The 11,650-nt window shown below is 40.1% G+C and overlaps 1 protein-coding gene across 6 annotated transcripts in view; it reads left to right on the top strand.

Annotated features, from left to right (window-relative positions):
- Nucleotides 1-10,789, top strand: part of SHISAL1 (shisa like 1) — an 86,658-nt gene extending 75,869 nt beyond the window's left edge. For 2 of the 6 annotated variants that reach the window (XM_050709155.1, XM_050709154.1), the window contains 2 exons: nt 3,700-3,825; nt 6,801-10,789. In XM_050709155.1, coding sequence (XP_050565112.1) covers nt 3,700-3,754 — 55 coding nt within the window. In that variant the 3' untranslated portion in view covers nt 3,755-3,825; nt 6,801-10,789. Of the gene's footprint in view, nt 1-490; nt 554-3,699; nt 3,826-6,800 lie in introns of all 6 variants that reach the window. The other 4 variants (XM_035550964.2, XM_050709184.1, XM_050709151.1 and 1 more) reach the window with 3 other exon arrangements.
- Nucleotides 10,790-11,650: the final 861 nt, after the last annotated feature.

Consider the following 11,650-nt stretch of genomic DNA (forward strand, 5'->3'; position numbering starts at 1 on the left):
GAACCTCAGAGCTGCTGCTGGTGAAGGATTCCTGCCATCTCTATTATCAGGTCATGAAACAGTTTAGCCAATTACTGATCTATCCATTTATTATCATGGAATATATTTTAGGGATGAATGGCTTCAACTGAGGGTGAAAATTTTGCCTTTTCCTTGACAATTTCCATGCTAGCTCCAGATCAAAGTCACCAAAAGGGATTCCAGCACAGGGAAAAGATGGCTATCAGTGATTTGCTTAGGTGTGCATAGTTTGCACTTTCATATTACAGCATGAAGTTATCGAAATGTGTAAAATGAGAATTTGTGTGTGCATTTTAAGCTGATGCATAGCAGTGTTTTTCTTCACACCAGTACTTTCATTCAAATACTGTTCAGTGCTGATTATCATATTGCATTGTATTAGTTGAAAAGTATTTCATAAAGATTGTTAGGTTAGCAGCTCAGTCTCTCGGAAATTGGCACAAAATGAAGGTTTGCTGCTGTATCTCAGGTCACCATCCCTTCTGCCTCTACACTTTGGTGATGGAAACACCCCATTCAGGAGAAACTCAAGGTACTTCCTCAGATTTAAAGTCAATTTCCTTTGCACCTTATTCCCAAACATATTATTTGCCCTCCCCACATGTAGATTTATTGCTAATTATTGGCAAATAAATGATTCCTTGACATGGATAGATATTTTTCTAGCTGAGGTTTGAAAGATTATTCCTTGCACTCTCAATTCTTTGTCACCAATATTTTCCAAAAAAAATTGCACCTAAACTGTCACTTCCATTCTTCTACCTTTTCCCCTTACACAGACCATTATCTCTGCTGAATTTTTAAAATAAATTAAATGTTGTGTTCTCAAAAATTGTGATTTGCACTCAAAACAACCTGGGAGGTAAGTAAAGAGAGATGGTATGAAAGCAGTCATATAGGAAACAAAGTTGCAGCTTGTAGTAGTACTCTGACCCAAAACACAAGGAGAAGAAATCTTCCTTTCCTACCTCTGGATGAAAAAAAAAAAAAAAAGTGTACTTTTAAATTGCCCTTGCCAAACAATTCCAGTTTGGACCTCTGCGAAGAGGATTCTGAAAAGTAAGCTAAGCAACAGGGGAAGAATTGGGCATAATTGGCTGCAGGACATGTACCGGAGCAGTCTAAAGTAAAGTGCTACACAGTATGGTGGCAGAGTCCCTCAAGTAGAAGAAGACACTGACCATAAATGAGCTCTCCACAGGGACTCTTTCTACCATCTCCTGGACAATCACACTGGACAATTCAGGGCTGAGAAATAAGCTCAGCATCATGCCCCATGATGGAAGTAAGCACAGGCCTATTTCCCCACCTACCTGCTTTCCAGGTGGAAGGGAGGAGAAGAGATTGTCAGAGGTGACATGCAGCCCCATTTCCAGTGAGTGACAGGTATGGCCTATTCCACCTGCACTCTTGAGTTAGTCCCATTCATGCCCTCTGTCTGACTTGTTCCTCATCAAGTACTCCACTGTATTGATGGTCGAGCACTGCAGCATGAGCAAATAAATACATTGCTGCAAGAACAATCGAAAGGAAACTGTTTTTTTTTGTTTTGTTTTGTGTTTTTTTTCCACCAGCGAAGAAACATTATGAACAGACAGCCTCTTTCATATGATCGTGATTCATGAGCTACTGTGATTTCCTGACCACTTTGATGCTACACCTCAGAACCGTGGCACACAAGCTGAAGTTCACATTTCTCCATTGGTGCTTAATTCAGAGCATGTAATAACATTTCTAGTTGCCATTCACACATGCATTGAGTAACCAATGGGCCACCAGCTTAATACATTTGGTAGGTGCCCACAAATAGGACCACCCCCCCAAAATACTCCTGCAGAATATGAGCAAAATTCAATATATCCATTAGTCCCATGCCTGCCCTGGGCATAAGACCCTTGGTGTTTCTTAACAACTGATAGAAATGTCTCAGACATTTCTGACTACCTAGCAAAGGGGTTTCTCAGTTGGCCCCATTTATGTGTCCCCCCACCTGCCAAGAACACACCTATCAGAGCAGAAGCTCTTGGGTTTGTTCTTCACATACCCTGGTATTTCTGCCTCCTTTTCTTAGGTCTGTAGCTAAGGAATAAGCTTAAATCTGATCAATCTGACATTCACTACACATTCATTCAGTTTAATCCCTAACACCTTCCTGAGGTATTTGCTTTCAAACACATTTAGAAATTTCTCTCCACCTTTGCAGAATTGTCAGCTAAAGTGGAAATAACACACGAGTTGAAAATTCAGAGTCTGTTTCTCAGGTTGAAAAATTCCAGAGCCTGTTTTTTTTTAAACTCTTAAGCACCAGACGTCTATCTTCCCTGAGCCAATGAATATATTAGAAACATTAGCAATGGCTACCAGTGATGATGGTAATTTTACATGAGGATTGCAACAAAACTGATTTGCCACCAGTTAAGGCAGTCCTTTCATCTGACCTCCTGCATGTGTCATGACCCATTTCACTAGAACAGAGGGGAAATTGTGTGGCACCAGAGGAGAACAATCACTCAGCCTGGGGGCCATGCTGCTGCTTCTTTTTGGCAAGATAGCAACATCCCATGTGACTGCTTAGTGTTGAAATGTTCATAATCAATTCAGAAGAACAAGATTTGCAACCTCTTCAAGTTACTGAGCGAACCTGAAACAAATTTTAGTTGTGTCTGAAGTGTTTCCTCTGCATGAGAAAAACCTGAATCATTCAGCTATTTTGATGTTCTCCCAATGAAAGAAAAGATTTCTCTAAGGAAAAAAAAAAAAAAAGACAAACAAGGCCTATTTAAAGACTAAAACTTTCTGCTTTCTTTCACACAAACTAGATGGACAAATTAAGATCACACAGGCAGCGTTCATTTGTGTATTTCATAGTTTTTAAGACTGAGTAACCTGAGCAGTCTTTCAGCATACATTTTAGATGCAATGTTATATGCTATGTATAATACAACCATTGCACTGTACAGATGCCAAGCTATGAAAATTATTTCCCTGCTCTTTGGCAGACTCCGCAGGCAGAGGGATTAGATTATGTTCTATTTCTTTCTGGTTTGCAATATATTTAGACAACTGAATGGCTTTTCATTTGGTACTTGTCCTGCAATTCATTCCTTGCATCCTTTCCTTTCAAACTCGTGAGGCTTTTTTTTTTTTTTTTTTTTTTTTTTTAATCTAGTGCATTGTGCATTGTCCTCCCTTGTCCTTCCATGTATGGAAAAGGAGGACTTTCCTCTTGCCTATAATAATCAGTGTGTCCGCCAAGGGCTACTTGCAGCAGAAAGCTGTCTGTTAGCCTGGTAGCCGAGCTCTTCCTATGACAAGAGAGAGCAAAAGCCTTTCTTCCACTCCCAGTATGAACAGAGTTGAAGGCATTGCAGACCCTCAGCAGTCGTAGATTAGGGTTGGTCTGTTAGATCAGTGTAATGCAATTTTATACCAGAGAGAGGATCTGGACATTTGCAGAGGCTGCTTACTGTGTTATCTCAGGTCTGAAGGGGCTGTGGTGATTGATAGTGCTTTTATGTGAACACTAACTTAGCAAGATTCCGTGGAACTGTGAGTGTGGCAACTGTTTACTTCATTTGTCAGAAAATGACAAAAGTTCCTGAAAAAAAATCTTGTCTGCAGAGGCTCTGAATCATTCCTTTGTTATTAATGGATGTCTTTTTTTTTTTTTTTTTTCAGTGGAACTAAGCCGCCTAGCAAAGTCATTGATGTGAAAAAAGAGGCAATCTTTTAGTTAGCTACTTCCTCGCCGGGCAATGAAAATCGATGCAGTCTGGGGTGCCACATTGGTGGTAACCCTTGCCAGTGAGTAGGAGCAAGCTGAGCCACCTCCAGAGCACACACTTCTACTCTCTTGATACATAAAAGTCCAGAAGTGACCAGAAGTGACAAACATGGGGTTTCTGTTGCCAGGTGCACTCTGGCTGACCACGTGTGGAAATCAGCATTTCTTTTTCTTAGGAAATGCAAGTATTTTCGATGATCCCACTGTTGCAGAGCAATTAATCTAAAGCAGAACCTCCCAGTTTTACTGATCCATCATCAGTCAATCTGTTGTTCACCATCCATGCTCACTCCTCACTATAAGAAGTGGATCACGCTGAGAGGAAGGAGAACACGTGCAGAACGTGGTCTCTGTTGGGCCTTTTTGTTATTCAACAGCTTGTCACCCATTTAGTGAGCACTGCTTGGCAGCTTTTACCTGGCACCTACCTGTGCTGCCAAGGTTTGGTTTCAGTCTGAAGCAACTGATTTGGCACCAGCCTTAGCCAAGAGCTGAGAGAACAGAGGGTGAATACTTTGAAAAAGGAAAAAAGGAAAAAAGGAAAAAAGGAAAAAAGGAAAAGGGGGAGGGGAGGGGAGGGGAGGAGGGAAGGGAAGGGAAGGGAAGGGAAGGGAAGGGAAGGGAAGGGAAGGGAAGGGAAGGGAAGGGAAGGGAAGGGAAGGGAAGGGAAGGGAAGGGAAGGGAAGGGAAGGGAAGGGAAGGGAAGGAAGGGAAGGGGAGGGGAGGGGAGGGGAGGGGAGGGGAGGGGAGGGGAGGGGAGGGGAGGGGAGGGGAGGGAGGGAGGGAGGGAGGGAGGGAGGAAGGAAGGAAGGAAGGAAGGAAGGAAGGAAGGAAGGAAGGAAGGAAGGAAGGAAGGAATTTAAACTATGCAGACTGCAGATTTGTAAAACACTTCATCTGAGCTAAAGCACGTGTAGCACTCTACAGAAGAGTGAAAAGAAACAACTGAAGGTGCTGCAAAGGACACGAGTGTCTCCAAGCCATGACGTGCTCTTACTCTTCTGTTTCCCCTCTCTCAAGGTTTTTTTTGTTTGTTTGTTTTGTTTTTTTAATTACTTATAGCAAGGTCTCAGGAGGTTCTCTTCTAGATACAAACAAACTTGCGTTAAACTTCTTCTGTCTGCAGACCTTACAAGAGGCACATCTGCATGTTTCTTTAGTGCCAATTTCTACCAAGGTCAAAAAAGGACAGCGAAAGAACAAAATCCAAAGTAATTTTGCTGTATTTCCAAGGCAAATAAGGCTGACTAGGATATTCAATTATTAGAAAGCAATTATCAGTAAAACCTTGATGTAGGTTTACTTTGAGTGAGTATTGGATAAAGGCTTAGATCCTCAGCGTGAGCTAGAGGGAGGACAGCATATTTCTGTAGCGGTCCTCCCTGACCAGCAGCGCTGCGAGGAAGACCTGAACCTGGCCAAAGGCAGCATACTTCAGCTGCATCCGAGGCGGTTGCCCGACAGACTTGCACATCCCAGCAAGCCCACCCCTGCCATTTCAGTGGCGTGACACTGAGACAAAGGTTGGAGATCAAGCCTCATATACTCAACGGGTTTGATGGGAAACGCTAGATAACCTCAGACATGCTGATTCCCACAGATATCCTGGTGTTTGAACCAGGTGTTTCTTTATATTTTATACATTAGTGGAATGCAATATGTATAATGTAGTGCACAGACTTGTGAATACCCAACATGTAAAGAACACTGTTTGGAAAAATTAATTAAGTGTCGCTGCTACTAGGATACCAAATTGTGCCTCCAGCAGCTTGTGTTTATACTGCTATGCTTTCCTACTCCAGGAAACAGATGGATCACTTTAATTTATTATTATGATTAATAATCCTGGTCTAACTCAAAACTTAATCTAGTTAGGCTACCATACACACTACCATAGCTCACATACAAAAGGATCAACATAGCCAGGTACACATGCCCTCTCTGCACAAGGTGAAGATGGGCAGATTTAACACATTTGTTATGTTCCAGACAAGTTGCAATAAATAAATAAATAAATAAATAAATGAAACACTTCTGTGAGGAAAGCACATGAATATATTTACTCATTTACATACGTGGAAACAGAAATGCATTTTCTCATCATGTGAAAGGAATCGGAGTTAGAGTAAGCAGTCCATGTTTGGTCTGATGCTCACCTTGGTAACCAGTGCAACAAGAAGACTCCGTGACATTTGATAAAGGCTTTACCATATGGTCACGGGAATACACTTTACTCAGGCAAACAGCCCTGGTGAGACTGTATAAGCAAATAAAATTTGCTTCGAAGTAAATTTATGGTTGAGAAGGAAGTCCTCTGCATTTTGCACTTTCAAAATAGACTTCATGCAGTAGAAATGAAGAGTTTAGCAGTTGTTTGCATTTCTTCTTTCACCTTTTCAGGCAAATATTTGATCATTTTATCTCAGGTAGTAGACAGCTCAGCAACATGGAACAGTATGCTGGTATACGCACAGAAGAGGTATTTGGAATAAAATCTGATTTTTATCTCTGTCTCAGATTCCAGCCATATCTGTAGGTTTGATTGTTATCCACGTCTCCGTGGGCTGAGGGTGCTCAGTAGCCTACACCTGAGCCCTGCTCAGGTGAGCACATGCAACTTGCACACCTAATATGTGGTTGATGTCCAGGACCAGGACCAATTTGTAATGAATAAGGAGAAACAGGGTTAGCCTCCCACTCTGACTGTAAAAACAAAACAAACCAAAATAAATAAATAAAAAAAAAACAGAACAAACAAAACAAACAAAAAAAAAAAAGAAGGGGAATGCAACCATCCATAGCACATGAGCTCACACTAGGCTAAATAAAGCTAATGAAGGAAGGTAAAGGCCTCCCAACACCTTTCTTTCTCACCTGTTTTCTCTACAGATCAAATCCACATCTCAGAAAATGACACATATATATTTACAGAAAATGCTTTGATGTTGCATGCTTATGAAACATTACAGGAACGTGTGTGTTTTATGTCTTCCAGAAAAATATATTGATGTGCCTCAAGATGGGAGAGGTAAGATCAGACTCCACGGAGCAGCTTTCAAGAAAACCAATTAAATGACAAAGAATTAAAAATGGTTGATAAGCAGCAGAGAGAGAAAAGCTACAGGATGGAGATTGATCAAGTCACCTGAAGAGAAACACCTTTCAGACAACTTCTATAGGCAAATGATAAGAGTTTCCAGAAGAAAGTAGTCTGTAAGCAATATTTTAATTTTTGACCGACAATATTATCTTTCAAAGGAATCATCATGTTTGAGAAAATGCTCAGTAGGAAGAAAATTAAGTTGCTCTGGCAAATCCACACAAAGGTGGAAAAAGATCACAAGACAAACCTTTGGTAGATAACTTTTGTTTGCCTCCCCATCCATCTATTGCCATTTGAGCCTAATCTAAGTGTCAGAATACTGAATGTGAGTTTTTCCAAAGTTCTCTGATGAATATTTTGTCACAATGGGGTAGATGCTGGCAATCCCCGTCACTGCTACCCATGTTGTCATGAACTACAAGATGAGTAAAGACTTCCCACCCAATCAAACTGCAGGGTAGCAACTGGTTCAGTCTTAGTACACATTTTAGGATCATTGGCAGTGATTCTGATAAGACATCAAACATCTGAGCACAGCTCAGCTTCAGCTTCGCATGCTTTCCTGAGGAGGGGAACTTTTATTAAAAAGCAAAACAGATACCCCATTCCTCCCCCATACTCCTTGAAGCTGAAAGAAAATTAGAAGAAAAGCAACAAACTTTATATTACAAAAGCAATAATACCATTGTCCCTCTGCTTTACAAGGCAATAATCCAATTTACAATCCATCTACTGACTGGCATCAGAGTTTATCCCTCACAAATCTAAGAATTCATTTGTAAGCCAAAAGGGCAATGATGCTACCACGGAAGCACGTGGAGTACTTGGTCACTAAGTTGCGATAGCTTGACTTAACTTTCCACAGGACAGGTTTATTTTAAAATCATATAGTATCAATTATATGAGCAGACCCTGTGAAATTTAGTCATTTATTAAGAGAGAGAAAGAGAAATGGAGAACCTGGCAATGACAGCTAAACAGAGTAGTTCATCTAGAAGTTGTAGCACAGTGCCATGCTAATGCCAAATTAATTCTTCATGCCTCATATTTTGAGGCATGCCGCAAATCAGTAATTTTATAATAATGTTATATTTTATTGTACAACCAGTGTGAGGAACACCTTGCCAATGAGTATTAAGAAACACCTTGTTAGTGAACAATCAAGTTGGGGTGGTTTTTTGTACCTCTTTGATTTGAGTGCATTTTAGCCTTCCATTGAACTCAACAGGAATAGACTACTGAGTGTGATATGAGCTAATTTATAGTTATTGGAGTGTATGATGGTACATGACCAAACCCACCCAGGAATAAATACTGTTGGGGGAGCCAAGACTGGAGGGCATAGGAGTGTCCAGTCTCCAAAGAAGACCCAATCTGAGTGGCATATTAATATGCTCATGCCCCTTTTCTTTGCAATCCAAATAGTAAAATAAATAAATAAATAAAAGCAGAGTATCACTGTGTAAGGGCAGGCAACAGTTAACTAGCAAGAATTCAAATGCCACAGATAAGTGTGTCACCCTCCAGGCATTAGGCTCCAACCTGTTCTAGGTAAGCATACGCCTGGCCCACTCTTGCTCTTCACAGAAGCTCCTGTGCAGGCTCCTCTGAATGCAACCCTGCTTGCAGAGCTGTCATAGTGCAACTGGGGTGTTTGACACTGAAAGAAATGCAGCATTTCAAATAAAAAGCAGACAGTATTTTTTAAACCTTGTTTCACTATAAACATAAGAGACTTTAGTTTTCTAACAAGAACATTTAATTAGAGCATTGCAGAACCATTTAAAGCACTTCGGCTGGGCACAAAAAGGACCTCCAGCAAACAAGCACTGTAAGGAGCTTGCAGATAGTGGCAGACAGTCCTGGCTGCTCTCTCCTCGGAGATTAGCACTTCAGCAGGGAAAGGGTCGGAGCTCCTGGTGCTGGGAGACCTATCCCATTGAGGATGTAAAGTGGTGCCAACTTGCAAGAAAAGCAAAGGAAGCCAAGTAGCTGGGAACAATGACATCAATGCCTCTACTGGCATCATGTCTTCTCCCCACTCCCACTTTGGCTCCAAGATCCGTAACCCTTGCAGACAGCCACCAAAGTATATATCTCCAGTAATCAGTCTTACGTTGGCGCTTTGCTCCTTTTACCTTCTATCAGCACCTACTTTCATTGTGAGGTGATGACCACCACAGAGAGCTTTGTAAAAAGCTTATGTTCATGAAGGAATTTGTATTAGATACTGGTTTGTGTTACTTACTGTATTTTGTAAAGGTTTTTTTTCCCTTTGGGAACTGTGCGTTATTAATGAGCAGTTTTATGCTTTACTTCTAGTACATGTATACCTTGTAATCGATGTGCTTTTTGTTTGTTTGTTTTCTTTTGATTTTCTATACAGAGCCAGCTAATATAAGGTAGATACTCTCTGGCTGAAATTCTGATTTTGCCTACCAATTAACTTATGGATAAATCCACATCGTAGCTGATGATGTTCATCAATTGTGTTGTTATAATCATCTGATAGCCTACCTAATTTAGCAGAATATAAGATCTTGAATAAGGCTAATGCTTGCCGGGCCTCAAACTAAAGGGAAACATTGCACCACATGTACTTCCCTACCACCATTGCTATCAGCCCTTCTCCCTTATTGATGAGACATTGCAGAAGAGCGCTGGCTGAACATCCCAACCATCTGTATAGCAGTGCTTTGATACCCTTATGCATTCACCTGATCAAAAGTAATTATTGTGAACCAGATGAATGGCAATGAATCACTCAGTTATTTCTGCAGGAAAAGCCTGGTTCAAATGCAATCTCTTTCTAAAAGAAAAGACTTGGACTAAAATAGATATATTTCTCTATGTCCATCCTGATATAGTTGGAAAAATAAGGGATATAAAATTAACATTAATGAAAGCGCATAATTTCATTGTGCATCCCATTCACCAATAGCAACTATTTCAGTGGCTATTAATGACATTCGTACTCCAGAAACCTCCTTCCCTGTCCAACTCATTTTCTCTCCCATGTTTTACTAAGAACTGAGTACCCAACTTCTTAATAATTGCTGTGTATAACATAGAACATAAGTTCTAAAAGTTATAAGTTCATAAGTTATAAAGCTTGTGCAGGACTTGGTGTTGTAATTAACCATCTGTTGTGCCTGGTTATCGATCTTACAAGAACACAAAGTGAAAACAACCTGGCCTCTTGATGTATACATCAGCGTATTGTAGCAGCTATTTTAGATAACTGTTTTTAATAGTTTTATTATGGCTGTAATTTCTATATGAGGACTGTCCATTTGCAGAAGCATTGAAGTAATACATCAAAGTGATTTTTAAACTCAGTTCTATTTAACTACCAGTGATGGTATATGAAAATTAGCGCAACAAAAACAAAACCCTACCAACTTGCTGGGAAGAAACATCTTTTCTCACCCTTGAAAATCCTCTTGTAAAAGAGGCATTTCTTCTAGTCCTCCTTTTACATAAATAGTAAATAACTAAGAAGCTAAGATATGCAGTACGATAGTCTATTTTAATAGTCTGCAATCAAATTTTAGGCTAATTAAGCTAACTAGAAATTCTAGGGTTACAGTGATTACTCACTCTTTATTGATGCATTGACAATAATACTGTTTACATAACACTCGATGTTTAAAATCAATACGTGCCAGTGTCCAGTGATTTGCTAATCTAGTTTTTGATCTAATCCTGTCCTATTTTTGCAGCATACTCTAACTTCATATTATGAGTCATGTTGTCTTTCTAAAGTGATTGCCAAGTAAACCAAAAATGTGTTTTACACTGCTATTGCACTGCTCTTGTCTTTATATACAGTAGTTTTTATAAAGATGTCCTTAGGTTTTAATAAATGAGTGTAACATAAACTAATCTCTGTAATAAAACTTGCTTTAATGTTTCAAGACCTTCTGGAATAGCTTTATAGATCTGAGTTTCCAACTTCTTTCAGTAGCTTCAGACTTCTTGTCTTCCTTTTCCATCTGCAGGGAAATCCCTTGATACCAATACTCTATAGTTTATACAGGTGGAAAGAAAGAAAGTATATTCAGTGCAAAGAATGATGCTTGGACCTGAAGAACCAGAAAAAGAAAAGAAAAGGAAAAAAAAAAAAGCGAAGGCCATTGGATTGGTGTCACAGGTATTATTTGCCAACAAACACATGGGCTATTTAGTCTGCATCACATTTCCACCAGATGCTAATACCAGATACTTAAGAGGGAAATGTGGGATGCTGAACAAAGACTGCTAGAAATAAACATCACCTTTCCACTTCTCAAGGCTAGCTGAGAAGGCCAAATGTGCAACTAAGGAGAAAGAAAGAATGCAACATTTTGCTTTCCATACGTGATGCAGTGTCACACATGTATGTGATGGCAGCTCCACCTACCCAGCTGAGGCAGGGGCAAATACAGTTCAGCTTGCTTTGTAAAAAGGTAGGATCAACAGCTCACAAAGGCAGGACTTATATTTTTCTTCTGATGGGCTGAAGGCAACAGTGTTTTCCAGAAAGGCTTAGACCTACTAAACACACTGTGCTCTCAAGTCCCTTTGTAACAGACCATTTCAGAAGCATCACTGACAATATTCCAAAAAATCTTCCACATGCCTAGCTGAAATTTCAGCTTTTGAACTAGTAAAATGAGACATTTTTGACACCTGGATTCCACAAACACACCAATAGAAATGCAACGGCTGTTTTGTGTTAGTAGCCTTGCAAAGTTTCTCCT

This window comes from Cygnus atratus, chromosome 1 (genome assembly GCF_013377495.2).
Source record: "Cygnus atratus isolate AKBS03 ecotype Queensland, Australia chromosome 1, CAtr_DNAZoo_HiC_assembly, whole genome shotgun sequence".
NCBI classification, from domain to species: Eukaryota; Metazoa; Chordata; class Aves; order Anseriformes; family Anatidae; genus Cygnus; species Cygnus atratus.